The sequence below is a fragment of the Molothrus aeneus genome, chromosome 18, assembly GCF_037042795.1.
Source record: "Molothrus aeneus isolate 106 chromosome 18, BPBGC_Maene_1.0, whole genome shotgun sequence".
Taxonomy (NCBI): Eukaryota; Metazoa; Chordata; class Aves; order Passeriformes; family Icteridae; genus Molothrus; species Molothrus aeneus.
The window spans coordinates 11227422-11242694 of record NC_089663.1 but is presented as its reverse complement, the minus strand read 5'-3'; the positions used below and the strand labels follow the sequence as shown (position 1 = coordinate 11242694).

Here is a 15273-nt window from a genome sequence, read left to right as displayed (position 1 = left end):
GTGTCTCACCAAATCTTTGGGATGGGGACAGGGCCTGGCTCTTCCTCTGCAGTGTGTGTCAGTCGAGGGAAAAGAGGAGCAGAGGGTGTGGGCTCTAGGACACCTTCTGCCCCCCTTGGGCCCAGCTGGGAAGCTGCACACACCCCTCTGCCCCCAGGGCTGCTGGGCACAGTGGTGAGCCCCTGACCTGGGGAAAGAGCTGCTCTTGGCCCTGCAGGGTCTGCTCAGCCTCAGCAGCTGGGCTTGGTGAAATCATTTGTCTTGACACAAATCCCACTATTGTCTGTGCCTCTATTGTCCCCATTTCCTTTGTGCTGCATCAGGTCTCTGAGCAGTTCTGGTGCATGAGAACTGTGTTTTTTCAGATGTAGGCAGGTGGGAGGCTCCAGCAGAGGCTGCATGAGCTGTTAGTCCCTATGGGGCCATTTAGGATGCTGCTGGCCAAAAGACTCTGAGCACACACCCCATGGGGGAAATCTCTTGAGAAGTGAAATGCTACCTGGAGAGCTGACCCGAGCACTGATGAACACAAACACGAACATTTCCAAGCAATTACCTCTGGGAGTGGAAGCTCAGGAGGGGCTGGAGCGTTTTCTCTGCCAAATTCAACCAGAACTGCACACTTTGGTATATCTGCTACCCAGATGCCTTCCAACAGCTGTCCCTTATCTGGGTAGAAGTATTTCCCTGGGCCATGCTTCTTGCCATCTTTCCAACCTCCATTGTACCGATTTCCATTTGCTGCAATTAAATACATGAACAGATCTTGAAATTTGCACCATTGTGTTAAGGGGTTACAAATTAAACCAATCAACAGAGCAAACCAGCAGAGGAGAAGATCATGTGTTTGGCTCCTCTTAGTAATTTCAAGGTGGCTGTGGTGCTGTGTGTCATTTTGATTTTGCAGTGCTCCATTGGCTGTGCCACAGAGGGAGAAAATGCTGCAGAAGGAGCCCACCCTTGCTCACTTGGAACCAGGTTTCTGCTCACCTGCTTTGTTCTCACAGTGATACTCATTTTCTGCTGACACAGGGAGCCAGTATGCTCAAGGTAAGGGACTGGTCCCTGAGTCACTCTGCACAACATGAAAAATTACAGGACACAAGTTTCAGATTTGTCACTGCAACACAGGATCTCTGGCTTGAAGAGGTTTGCTTGTCTGGGCAAGGAACAGAGCACTGATTGCTGTCCAGTCAAAATAATCTTGATTTCAAAGAATACTTCTAGTTAAGTTTTTCCTCAATGAATTACGGGGTGAGAATTGCTGCAAGAGTCTGAACGGTTCTGGCAGTCAGTTACAGGCTGTTTTTCCAGCTGTACTGCTTCTCTTGGCATTTTTCTGCAAGTTGAGAGAGGCTTTTTTTGGGCTCTCTGCTGCTCTCCAGGAATCCACCCATCCATCACTAACAGGGAAAGCAGAGCTGCAAGGGGAAGAGAGCAGCCTCATCTATGGATGCTGGTTGAGAAAGGGCACCATACCCATGGTGATGCTGGGGGCTGGGACAGGTCCAGACCACCCTGCTGTCACTAGGAGAGTCCTCTGCTCACCCCTTTTCCTACATACAGTGTTTCTAAGCCCAAACCCATGGATATTTCAAACCATGTTAGTGGAAATACCTTTGAGTCTCAGCTGAACTCTGCCATTCTTCACCATAAGAAGTGGCTGAAATACCACACACAGTACTGCAGAGATAACTGGGGCCTGCCAGGATGGTGTAAGGGAAGAGGGGAAAACCCAAAAGGCTTCTGGAGAATGTGGCTGCTGGGCTGCTCAGGCAGGGTCTGATTTACAGGCTGGAGCCGTGGTGGTGATGGTTATCTACAACTTTGATCTGCTTTTGTGCTTATCTGCAACACCAAGCTGCCTTGTCCAGGCTGGGAGCAGCTCAGCTTCTGCACTCCAGCCACCAAGTGAGAAACCACCAAAACCACAGTCCTGGCTGCAAGGAGGGGGCAATGAGTGCACTGTGGTGCCTGGCTGCTCCCATCTGCTCTCCTCCCAGAGCTGTGTTGCTCAGAACCACGATCCCTGTGGATGTGAAGTGCTCTGGTACCAAGCTGTTGGGGAATGGATGTAGCAGAGGCAGCAGATCAGTGCAGTGCTCCCAGCCAAGCTCACCCTCACTGGGCATGCTGCCACTACAAGCAATTTAATCTTGAGCTGCAGCTCATCATGACCTCCACTGAAGAACTCCTTTTCTTTCACATGGCAAAGCTGCCGGCACGTGGGCGCACTTCCAGCAGCTGAGCTGAATGCATTAAGCTTGTGGGTATGAAATAATTGCTCTGGCTAATTTTAACCAAAAGGAATCCAGCTAACAATCAGTTGCAGGCTAGGCTGGAGGCAACTGAGCTCTGAAATGGTGTATCAGCCACAGCTCAGCCTGCAGGGGCTGTTAGTTTAGAACTAACAGGGCCTTTGACAGGAGCACAGCAGATCAGTGCAAGATTCCCCCTGGAAGCAGGTGCTGATTTCATCCAGATGAGCCATCGGTCCAAAGCGACTTTACAGGCAGAGCAGGGAGCACAGTCATGCATGTGGTGTGCAGAGGAGGTCAGGCTCATTCCTCCCAGCTGCTTTGCTTAGCTAATTACTAGCCTTGAGATCACTTTCAAGCAAAAAAAAAAGATAGAATAGATGAATAATAATATGGAGATAATATTTATTCAGATGTTCTTGGAATGCCATGCCTGGTATTGTAGAGATTGTTGGGATTGTTTGCTTTGGGGGAAATAGTATTAAACTCCAAGGAAAATAAGGAAAAAAAAATAAATTTCTGTATTTATGCTGAGATTGGCCCTAACATTCCCAATCCATGATGTACTTGGGGTTATTTATAGAAAAGGATTGTGTACTAATGAAACCCCTGTGTTCACTCAACACAAGCCACTGTTGGAAGTAGACAGAGGGGATGGAGTGAGCTCAAAAACAAAACTATGTTGTTGTGGGTTTTTTTTCCTATGCTGGAAACTGAACTCTTCTTTGGTATTCAGAGCTAGAAAGCCTGTCTGGCAAAGTGCCTGCCTTGAAAAGAGAGATTTGCTCTTCTCTGACCCAACAGTATATTATCTCTAACCCGAACCATCCCAGTCATTTAAATGTAAATCACAGCAAAAGTAAGCTTTCATGCGTGTGGGCTTATGGGCTTGAGCAGAGCAGTCCGGCCCTTGCTCAGCCCGTGCTGCCTCCTGCTCCAGCCCAGGAGGGGAGGGATGACACGGGGCAGTGTCAGTCCTGCTGCAGGCTGCAGTGGAGCAGGGGAACCTGGCTGGCAGAGACACCCGGAGAGCAGCACGACACCAAAGAGCTCGGAGGGGGCAGGGTGAGTGAGGGTGGTCGGTACTCACGGAGCTGCAGCAGGCCCTGCCCGTTGGGCTGATCCATCAGCCACTGCCCCTCGTAGGTGGAGCCATCCTTGTAGTGCATCTTTCCCCAGCCGCTCCGCAAGCCATTGCTCCACTCGCCCTCGTAGAGCTCCCCGTTGGGGTAAAAGAACGTCCCTCGGCCCTGGGCAGCAGCACAGACATGGCTGGTTAGGAGCTGCTCTATTGAAAGGGGTCAGTGCTCAGTTTTGGGACATCACTTTGATAGAATATTCCTTTGTTTATTATTCTTACACATGGCTGCTGCCAGCCCAGCTCCGGGGCTGTCCTCATGTTGAAGGAAATGAGATGTGGTAGTACGGGATTTTTTTTTTTGGCAAACAGTTTTATTCCCTTGACAAAACCTTGGGTTTATATCTCAGTGTGTTATTATTGGCATGATTGCTGCTAATATTTAGCTAAAAGTGGACTTTACAAGTATATAAAGCTGCCTGGGGAAAGGCAGCATTAAAGGATGTGTCTCTCACCAGGGGATTTCATGTCTTTCAACCCTGATGATGTTTCCAGCTTAGTGTGTCCCAGGCTGGGCAGCTCCACCCCTTGTTGGTTTAACATGTATATTTGCCATTAAGAGAAGTCCAGAGGTACCCCCTATGCCAGGGAGTGATACCAATAAGAAATATTTCCATATCACTAACACATTTTCCCATTGGAATAAAGTGCTTTTTTCTCTGAACAAATAATAAAACCAGTTCTGGAAACAACTGATTTTTCTGAGTATTAATTTTATTAAACTGTAAGGGAGAAACGTTTTAGAAGAAAACCCAGCCCTAGTGATATTTGGATGCCATTATAAATCTTTCACCAAAGCTCAATTATGGAAAATCTAACCTTAAAGGACAGGAAGGGAAGCTCCCTCCAAGAGACAGGAGCCATGGAGCCACACGCCCATTAAAAGCGTTGGTGGAGATGAGTTTAATTTAAGAGCAGACACAAAGACAAACACAAGGTTTCCATTGGCAGATTCAAAAACAAGGATTTGAATCTGCCAAAAACCAATCCTACAAGGATTTTTCACATTACATTGCAGTCACTTCGACCAGATGACTTTCTCATTATGTCCCTTTTAGGAAAAACTGATTAATGGGACAGGCCTAATTTCCAAAAGAACTCAAGTTATTTGTCTATTATCTGTAAAACTCCCAGAAGAAGGTGCATTTTCTGGCAGTGCTTATGATACAGGTTCCTCTGACTTGTTCAAGGACAAGAGTAATGAAAGGGATGGATGGGGAGGATTAAGAGACCTCCCATCGTGCTTGGCCGAGCTGCATGTGAGTCTGAGCAGCAACCACTGCTCTGTGGCAGCTGGTGGGAGCTCAGGGCTGCAGCCTGGTAACCAGCAGATGGCTGGGGATGACTCCCTCTCCAGGAAGGAGATGGCATTCCCATACAAATCTCGGATTTTTAGTCTTGGCCATTCAATTCAGCCTCAGTATAGTGAAAGTTAGTATTTTAAGTAATCTTCTTGCACACATGCACCCAACTCTTCCCCGTGTTTTGGGTCCCACTGCCTCAGTGCTGGCAGAAAATCTCACTTACACTTCTTCTGTCATTTTGCCACCAGCCTGTGTACACCCTCTTGTATTCCTTGGTTGCTGGGTCAAGAACGCTGTAAGAGCCATAACCATCCCGCTTCCCAAACTTCCAGTCACCACTGTAAATAGCTCCGGAGCTTTTCCAAATCTGGGTGCCTTTGCCTGTTTAACAAACAACAGCAATGACAGGGAGACCATCATGGTTAGGAGAAGGGTGCACAGGGCTGCCCTTGCTGCTCCATCCCAGGCAGGGCAGCACTCCCTGCACAAAGTCAGGCTTATGTCTGGGATTCAGTTTAGCTCCCCAAGGTGGAACCAGCGCTAATCTTGATCAGGGCCTTCCTGTGTGGCCTCTGCTGAATGCACTGAAATCTTTCCAAACCTCAGTTTACTGCTTGTAAACAAGCCTGTCCTGCTCTGGCTGCTCCTGCCTTGGACAGGGTCTCCTCCTGCTCTGTCCCCTGCAGCCCCTGCCACATCTTGGGAATAAATTAAGATTCCTGGAACCAAGTCAGGAGCTAAGAGAGCTCCAAGGACTGTGCAGCCAGGGCACATCCCAGTGCATGGACCTGACTTCAGTTTGCTGTTATTTGGAAAGGATTTTTAAACATCTGTAATAGAGATATTTTGGGTAGTTGCCCCTGAGTGCGTGCAAAAGCTCTTCAAGTTACCTATTAGAAATGTTTCTACATTTTTGCATTACATATATCAAATATATATATATATATGTGTGTGTGTGTGTGTATGTGTTTGTACATATGGTCCTACATGAATGCTCTTCCAGGAGCATATAGAGCACACAGAACCACTGACCACTTCCTACCCCTAGGAACCTTTGTAAGAACATCTAAGTTGCTATTTTTTCTCAAAATTATCAATCTTACCATGTCTCAAGTTGTCCAGCCATTCTCCAGTATACTGATCCCCATTTACAGCATAAATGGTGTGTCTTAATCCACATTTCTGGGCTTTCCTGTCCCACTCATAAAAGAGAGGGTCTCTAAGCCTCGGGTACTTTACGACAGGCATATTGCTGGTATCTGGAGAAGAAAACAAATTATTATCAGCAATAAATTAGAAAGTACTAAGGCAGGTACAGGCAGAACAGTATTTGTGAGCCATGCACAGAGATACAACAAACAGGAGGCAACTAAAGATACTGATGTACAAACCAGCACTTTGTGAAAATGGGCTCATAACATAGCCCAGCCTGTTAGGAAATGTTAAATAAATCCCAGCAGATCAGGTTTGTGGCAGGCATTGATCTCTGCATCTACCAGAGATCTTGGGGAGGGCAGGGAAAGGCATCTCCTCCATACAGCTGGTGGAATGGGTCAGGGAGATGTCCAGTGTCCCGAGGCCCACCTGGAGCTGGGACATTCATACCCCCAGCAGTAATGCAGCTCAGGCTCCTTTGCTGCTAAAAATATCACTCCTCTAGCTTCCTCATTAAAAAGGGTTGAATCCACAACATTTCCCTCTCCCAAGAGGCTGTGGGCTTGCCCAGGGCAGGCCAAGTGCTGGCCACCACACCAAGCTGCCAAGGAGGTGACTTCTGAGGTGACTTCACAGGTGAGGTGGGTTTAAAGCAGGAACAGCAGGCAGGGCATGGTGAGCACAGTGGGGCTGGTTCGGGCATTGGAGGCCTGCAGGGAAAGGGTCAGTGTGGGGGAAGAGAGGGAAAAGGAGATGTTTTGCCTCAAAAATACAGAGGACAATGGTGGAGTGCAGCATAGTGGTGATTTCTGAGCACTGCCAATGGAACTGCCGCTCAGCACAGTGAGAATTCGGCACAGATTCGGAGGTGAGAGTGGTCTCCTATAAACCAGAAACAAAAGCCAAAAGGTGGCTGTAGAAACAAAAGCAAGTTTCTGCGAATGCCGTTAACATCCAGAGCTCGGCGGGAGCCCGGCGGGAAGGGATGCTCTCCGATTTTGTCTCCCGGGCTCCCCCTTCTGTCCTGATCCGCTGGACTGAGCCATTTCGAATGATTTTGCTGCGTCTGTGCTGCGGGTGCCAGGGAGCCCGGCAGGGGAAAAAACCTGGGCCTTGGGAGGAGAGGGAGAAAGAAAGATGCTTTGGGTCCTTGCTAGGAAATAAAAGCTAGAAATTCTAACTAAGAAAATACTGTTAGAGTTCAACCTCAGTTCTGCATTTTCCAGCTGTGGGAAATGGTCAACAACTATTTAGAAGGATAGCATTGCTGAACAAAAGTACTTCTGTGTCCAGAATGAGTCGTGGTAAGAGGACACTGAGGACAGGATCTGTCCCTCGGTATGATGGGGTCACAGCCCAGCACAGAGGATGTTTCTCCAGCAATGCAAACACAGGATACACTGGGAGAGAACTGTTGAGTTCTTCCCACACTTTTGAGTGCTGCAGATCCTGGAGAAGGGGGTCTTGCCAATATTTGCCAATGGCTGGGTTTTTTCATGACATTGTGCCACTCTTAGCTGGCTTCAGCCTGTCCCGCCCTCACTGGGGAAGTGGAAGAGCCGAGCTACAGCAATCTGCACCCACCCCGACACTGGCCATGACCTCTGAGCCGCTCATGCCTGTGACAAGAAGTCTCTTCCCTACCCCTGCCAGATGGGAGCATCGCTTTCCCACCAACACATCCCACCACTTTAACTCAAAGCTCAGGATTTACAAACCCCAGGGAGGATTCCCAGCTGCGGGGGCAGCCCCATCTGCTCGCCATGTCCTGCGAGGCCCAGCCCGCGCAGAGCACCCGAGGTAATGCGGGCTGCCGGGAGCCGCCTTTATTTGCCGAATCCCCTTCTAAATTTACGTCAGCGATGCCAGGTTTGCGTAAGCGATAACGCAGTCGGTGTTCGCCTCCCTGGATGTTTTCAGCCGCCCACTCCCAGGGCGCGGGGAGGCTGGCAGCGAGAGGCGGGCGGTGCAGCCGTTCCGGCCGCAGCTCTCGGTGCGGAGGGCGAGACGCTGCTGCTCCCGTGCGCCTCTGCCGCGGCGCTTGGGGATGGGGCTCGTACAGACCCCCGCGTCCCCCTCCAGACGCTGCTCGGCGACTTCTGTCGGGTCTCTGGTAAAATGCAGCTTTGGTCTGCACTGCCCTACTGGAAGCCTATTTTTTTCCCCTGTCTCTTTGCGGAACTTCAGAGCAATGAGGTGTAGCTACTTCTCTCCATCTTACATCTTAACTTAATGAAGAGCAAGGAGGGAAACACGCCTGGCTGCAGAGAAGCGGCTGCCGACTGTCCCTGGCAGAACCCTGCCTGGCACCGCACCCCTGTGCACCCGGCCTGACTGCCCCGGCCCCGAGGATGCCCCGGCCCCGAGGATGCCCCGGCTGAGCTCAGCCCTTGCCGTGACCCGGCAGCACGCACTGCCCTGCAGCGGGGTCCCTCTGCCAGCACCACCAGCGGAGCGGAGTCACCCCTCCCCTCCCCTCCCCTCGCAGGGCGCTGTCTGCGAGCGGAATGCTCAGGGCGCCCCTGGCCGCTCCTCCCCAGCGAGGGCCGGGCAGGAGGGCAGCGCTGCGAGCGGAAAGCGCCCAGCTCGGTTTGCAGAGCAGCCCGGAGCGCGGCCGCCGCTCTCCCGCCGCCCCCGATGCCGAGGGCCGAACCGGACACCGACCTGTGCTGGCGGCGGCTCGGTGCTGCCTGCGGCGGCGGGGTCGCCATAGCAACGAGCCAAACTCCAGCGCCGAGGGCCGGGGCAGCGGCCCCGGGCGGACGGGGATGTGCTGGGACACGGCACCGCACGCTGCTCCCCTCGCTGAGCCCCGGGGATGCAGCCGGAGCCACACACACACAGCGCTGCGCAGATACGTGCCCTGAGCTCGGGATGCTCCAGCAGAATATAAAGTGCTAATAAACAACGAGGGTTTCACCTCTGGTTGGTTTTTCATACGCCCAGCAGCAGAAGGCTGGAAATGAAAGCACTGATTACAGCGCCGATGAGTAACAAATAAATCAGCCTTGCAAATGTCAGGAGAAATAGGAGAAAGCCCCTGAAAATGCACATCAGCGGTCTTAAAGGAGAAATCTGAATAAACCTGACACTAATTCCCTCATCCATTACATTTCTTCCACAGCCATGGTGAGCAGGGATTGCCACTCTGGCCTTATGGGTGTCTGCAATCATCTTCCCTAATGGGTAATTGACTGTGCACATTTCTAGTATCACACCACAGCTCTTGTATGACTCCCATGAGTCAAATGCATTTGATTCTCATCCTTTCACCACATTTTTGTGCACAACTCTGCAGGCTGTGAGGTAAAAATGTTGAGGCAGGTGGGAAATCTTGTGATGAAACAAAGCAGCTGCCTGTGTAAAGATGAGATAGAATTCAGCCTTTCCTGACGGGTGTTCCTTTGTAATCCTCAATATCTGAGGCATTGAATGCGGCTTAAATGTTGTGTCCATACTCAGGCAGGACAGAGAATGGATTTATTCCAAGTGTGAATGTGACTAAAGGCAAATATTCCATTTCCCGTGGCACATGTAAGGGCCATGGACCCAAAGGAGACAGTGCCACTGCCTGGGAAATCAGGTGGAGGAAAATGAAGTGGAGGGAAGGAAGAGCTGCTCCACAGACAACATGAGCTGGTGTGGAAATGATGGAGGGAGATCTGTACCGAGGGAAAATACACACAGGGAATTCCTTGTGTTAGATTACATGAATTGGAAGATGGCAGCTGCTAGCAAGCATTTCCAGGGATGTAGGAGAGGCAGAATGTAAAGACTTCTTTAAGAAAGAAAAAAAGAGAGAGAGATCCATGGAAGATGACCAAGTTAGGAAATACTTATACAAGAGAAAATGTCTCCTGTTATTAAAAATGAGATGAAGATATCCAGGAAGGATTTATTCACAGTCACTCATGGCAATGTGTTCTGGTTTGGGGCAGAGCCTAGAATGACTGAAGACAATCATTCCTGTGTTCCACCATGGCCAGCTGTAAGGGCTGGAGTGAGGATGGAGGTTTGGGGAGGAAATGAAGAAATCCATGAGGGAGAAGAAAAAAATGCTCATTGCAGCCCAAAATCTACAGCTTGAAACTACAACCAGAAATAACCCTCTCTGGAAAAGTATGAACTATTACTTCAGCCCCTATATAGCACTGCACTTAATTGAGAGACTGGCAATTAAAATAATTAGCTAATTCAGACCATTTGACTTGTCTATTTTTAAAGGGCATGGGCTGCCTGAGGTTTTTGAACTGCAAGTCCAAACTATGCCACACCCAACCACAGCTTCTGCTAACCAGAAGTTGCATACATATTTGAAAACTAATATACATTTGAAAACAAGAAAAACTTTAAAAGAGTTAAAATATTTTAGCAACAAATTAAAATTCACAAATTGGGATCAAAAACTGCCTCTGCAAAAACCTCTGTACCTGGATATGATGGAGGGTGCTGCCTCCATTTCTGGGTTGTTTATTTTAAATTCTTCTGCTCCTGGTTTTGTGTGTTTGTTATTTTACTTCTGTGTTCCCAGAGTGGGTTATCAGCACCCTCACAAACACTTCTGCCCCTTCCAAGGAGGTTTCACAGATAATTTATCTAGGAAGAGGCTGTGTGTGATTCCCATCTACAGTTTTCTTAGTTCAGATATAAACACTTGAATCATATTTAATTATTTTGTCACTTGATAATATCATTCTGTACCTTTTTGTATTACAAGGGTACAGAGTGGGTAAATACAAGCATATTCTTCTTACAAAAAAAGACAAAATTAGACCAGCTTGAAGAGAAGCTGGTGATACTTGAAGTTTTATCAGAAAGTTCTTTTCACTCACTCAAAAGAAATTTTACTTAGAAAATGTCATTCCCTTTTGAGAGAAGGAATCCCCTTAGTAAGTAGGAAGTGGGGAAAATTTTGGTAAAGGGTGTCAGATATATCTAGAATATATAACTCAGTCAAAGAGTGAGATATAAACTCAAACTGACCCAGAAATGTCCTCACCAAACTCTCTTCCTCTCCCAAGGGCAGTTGTTTCCAGGCACAACATTGAGGCCACTATGCAAAGTAGGGTCAAAACCCCAAGCTATGATGTGCTAGGAGGAGAATTTGGGTTTTCCTTGACACAATTCCCCTTGTTCCAGCCTTGCCAGCCAAAATTTGGCTCCAAATAGCCCTTTTGGGTGTTTTCTTTTCCTTTTTTCACTTTGACAGGCATTGGCCACTGACACCAAGGAACAAGAGCAAAACCTCCACTGGGCAGTGCCAGGGCTGCAGTTCTGCTGCTCCTTGTGCTGCTGCTGCTGCTTCAGTTGTCTGGCAGTTGATTAAACCTTACATTTCTTAGGACTGAAAGGAAGCTTTTAAATCTGTCCATGTAAATTATGCTGTAATTCAGCCCATTATTCTGCCAGAGCTCATTGCAGTGAACTCCACTTCCAGGCTGGACACACTGAGGAGCAAACCAAGCACTGGGAGTTTGTGCATGGAATCATGCCCAGAAACACCTTTCTGCAGCAAGGTCCTGTGACACACTATACACTTTCCATTTTTTCACTTTTAAGGGCAGGATTTAAAAAATATATAAATAAATAAATAAATAAATATAGATATATATAGGCCAAGGCCCTCAGTATTCTACATCTGAAACCAATCATTTTTGCACTGAAAGGAGACAGCTGCTCCAAGCTGAGTTTGCTTGCACTAAGCTTGGGGAATCACCCAAGTGAAATGTCCAAACCAACTGAAAACTGTCAGAATCAATAAATTAAATTTATTCTGGGAACTTTGTAGAATAAATAGAGAAAAAGCATTTAGGGAAACATATGTTGGAATTCTTTAAAGGTGAAGAGTGTGACAACAACATACTGTGGAAGTGGGATGCTCAGATGTGTGTTTTATTGCTGCTATATTCAAAAGAAAAGCCAGGGAAGAGGTGGGAGGGTCTTGGACTCCAACCAAGCCTGTTTTGGTGAGCTGAAGGAGCATCCCCCACTCTGCTCTAAAGAATTGTCATTAGCAGGATTTAGGAGGGATTGAAGTGAAAAGTTTGAAATGTAAACTTCACCTGATGCCTTTGGCTTAAGAGGCAGCCTTGTGGGAAAGCATTTAAAATTCTTCCCTCCTTTTGGCTGGGAGCAGTTCTTTCAAGATAAAAACCGTGTTGGTTTTACATCAAAACAACCTAAAGTTAAACCCCTGGGTTATCTGGAATGTTCAGGCTCTTAGATAGTCCTGCAAACTGAAAGGCTGAAGCCCTGGGAGCTGACACCAGATACCCTCTCCCCAGGAGCTCCTGTTGCTGCCGATTTACACCTCTTGGTCTCTGCTTAACTACCTGCAACAGGGCAGAGGTTTAAAGGTAAAGTCTTGATGTTAATTCTTGAAGTCACCCAAAGCTGAGAATTATTTACTGACCATGGAGTGCTTTGCAAGACTCTTAATATCATTGGAGGCAGATAAATTTGGCCATACTTGAGCTAATGCCTCACTTCAAATCTTTAATTTATTCCTTAATTGAAGGATAAATCCAGATGAATGCAAGATGAATCAGCAGTATGAATCTCCAGCTGAAACGTGTGCCAAGTATTTTATTTATCATGGCTTATTGTCACCTGATGGCAGAATAGGGACTCATCTACATTTATATTTTGTCCTTTCTCCTTTGCTGTGCTGGAAAGAATCTGCATTTCTAAGACAGGGGAAAAGCATCAAAGGAAACAGCCTCAATTATCTTAAGAGGAAAGAATGAATGGAATTTGCATTCAGGAATAGTCTGGAGGGTGAAGGAAAGGAGCTCACATGTGATTGTACATATATATAACCATGTGTACTCACACAAAATCTAACACCCAGAGAAAAAATAGCCACAATTTCTCTGTGATCCTTAACTTGATTTATGAACTCAATTTCTTAGACACGTTTTGTGGCAGTGAAAGGTTGGTGAGTTGGGGATTAATTCAGGTAAAGGCAAACCAGAGATTTCATGTTTGCAAATTTGCTGTGCAATGGCCTTAGGTGATCACTGGCAGCAGAAGACAGCCATTAAAACTTGCAAGATACCGTGAAAAATGATCATAAAATATTGAAATTCAGAGGAAAAGCAGCAATCCTCATGTGTTGCCACAAGTGAAAGACAAGTGAGGTGTGGGAGCCCCGAGCAGCAGCTGCACAGAGCCCTGCTCCCCATGCAGGGCTGAGGGGATCCCTGCTAGCTCAGCTTGCTTTGGTTTCATTCACAAAGATGTGATTGAAATAATGAGATTATACCAACAGCTGCAGCCTCCCAGGAGTGGGGAGAGCTTACAGGTAATTCTGAACTATTTTGTAACGGTGCAAGGTTAAATAATGCAGAGCCAGCTGTAAGGCCAGCCCTGCTACACTCACAATGTTTGTGCTTAATTAAATGTTTTTGTGGTTTCTGTTTGAAAGAAAATGCAGATCTCTTGAATGGATATGAATTAGCATGGTGTCGTTAAAAAGTTGAAAGAAATCTTTTGGGGTAATCATTATGCACAGCCACAACATGTGTAAGAATTGTTCCTTGTCCAGAGGTGTAGGGGAGAGGTAGGAAAGTTTGGGATAAATCCCTTGGTGTTCTGGGAGAGCTCTGTGGCCAGCCCAGCAGGGCTCTGAGTGGGAAATGCACAACATTTCCTGCCTTTGTATGTGAACCTCACACCACAGCCCTAACTAAATGTCATCAGCCTGCAGAATTCCAGCCCAGGACAAATATTCATGTCTGATAAGAGTTTCCTTCTGCTCTTTTGAGGCTTACAGATCAGCAGTGAAAGGAATACTTTTAAGGGCTATTGACAATTTATGATGTCTTCTAAAAGCACCTTTTCCTGAACTGACACAAGCAATGCTACAAATGTTAAAATGTTTTTACTTTCTGGATTCCAGATCTGTAGGAGGGTGTCAGCACCCCAGCCTCACCAGCAAGGGGTAAGATGCAGCTACATCTCAGAGGTGGTGATAAACTGAGCTGACAGAGAACTGCAAAGGTGGAGGGAATGTTTTCATGTGGGAAGGAGAAATAACTTTGCTGGCAGGGAGTATTCCAACCTTGTGGTGAACTGGAAAGTTTTGGCACGTATCCAGCGCGGAGTCAACGCTCCGATCTGAGATGTGATCCTCCTTCCTCCAAAGTCTGCAATCCAAACTCCAGGCCTCCTGTAACATAAAGTCCTGTCACACAGGATTGTGGACAAATGCTAGAATCCAGGAAAAATTAACAGAGCTGTAACAAATTGCTGTGACATTTCTATTATGTTGGTTAGTTTATTTTTCTACTTCAGGATTACCAAGACCTGCCACAACACATGTTTGATCTCTGGACAATTGTGGCCTCACTGGAGAAGCAGCAGGGACAATGCAACATCCCTGGGGTTGGTGCTTCTCAAACCAGCAGAAATCCCAAACCACTGCAAGTTCTGAGAGGGTTTCTCTGGAAACTGAATGCAGCTCATCAGCGGCACTTCAGCTGTCCACCCACAAATGTATGAAAAAAATATGCAAAATCAAACCAGTGGACCTAGAGAAGGACCAGGGACAGCAAGAACACTGAGGAGCGTCTCTACAACCAACGTTTTTGGTTGTTTACATGAAATTCAAGGAAATGGGATCCTACATACACTACTCGTGAAAAGAGAGCATTGCATTTGTGTTTTTACTTCACTCCTCCCGTCTCCTCTCCCTTGTACCTTTTTTTTTTTATTGCTTCTTTCCCCTTCCCTTTTTCTTCCTCTTTGCCAATTTCTACCCTTGCATAAGAAACTCACAACTCACAGGATGTGGTGTCAACATTTACAACTCTTCCCACCCTGCCCCAGAACATCAGGCCCAGCTCACAACTGGCCAGTCCAGCAGCTGAATGGGTAATTATTGTAAAAATAAAGACATCAGGAATCCTCTTGTCATCTTCTGCGATACCAAGGACCTGTGACCAAGGTCGAGGCAGCTGCAGTGCTGAGCTGCCTCAGATTCAGCCCCCAGGGCTCTCTGAGGGGGCTGGCCCTGTGCAGTGGAGGGTTTTATCTCCACTCTCGCTCCATGTGTGATGAACCACCCTGAAAGGGCAGGAAGATGCTTCCATGTCACACCACGGAGCACTTCAGGTGCTGCCACAACACAAGGGGGCTCAGGAGAAGTGCAGGGCCTCCAGGAGGTGACCGGGGCAGGGCGGGTGACAGCAGCCGAGGGGACCCCGCCATCTGAGGGGCGCTCTGGCCTGAGGAGAGCACAGGCCTGACGGGGGCCGCGCCTAAGGGGACCATCACGGGAGGGGATCCCGGGCCTGAGCAGGGCCGTCACAGGAGGGGATCCCGCACCTGAGGGGAGCCTTGACCTGAGTGGAATCTCCGGCCTTAGGCGCTCTGTGGCCCGAGGTGAGCCCAGACCGGAGCGCTCCCTCACCTGACG

General features: G+C 47.9%; 1 protein-coding gene across 2 annotated transcripts in view; it reads right to left on the bottom strand.

Annotated features, from left to right (window-relative positions):
• The window catches only part of MORN3 (MORN repeat containing 3), a 21213-nt gene extending 5940 nt beyond the window's left edge, over positions 1 to 15273 (bottom strand). The window contains exons 1-6 of one of the 2 annotated variants that reach the window (XM_066561958.1): positions 15183 to 15273; positions 13918 to 14025; positions 5804 to 5959; positions 4924 to 5081; positions 3349 to 3508; positions 557 to 741 (exon numbers count right to left, since the gene is read on the bottom strand). In XM_066561958.1, the coding sequence (XP_066418055.1) occupies positions 557 to 741; positions 3349 to 3508; positions 4924 to 5081; positions 5804 to 5948 (648 nt within the window). In that variant the 5' untranslated portion in view covers positions 5949 to 5959; positions 13918 to 14025; positions 15183 to 15273. Of the gene's footprint in view, positions 1 to 556; positions 742 to 3348; positions 3509 to 4923; positions 5082 to 5803; positions 5960 to 8519; positions 8609 to 13917; positions 14026 to 15182 lie in introns of those variants that run through there. The other variant, XM_066561957.1, reaches the window with a different exon arrangement.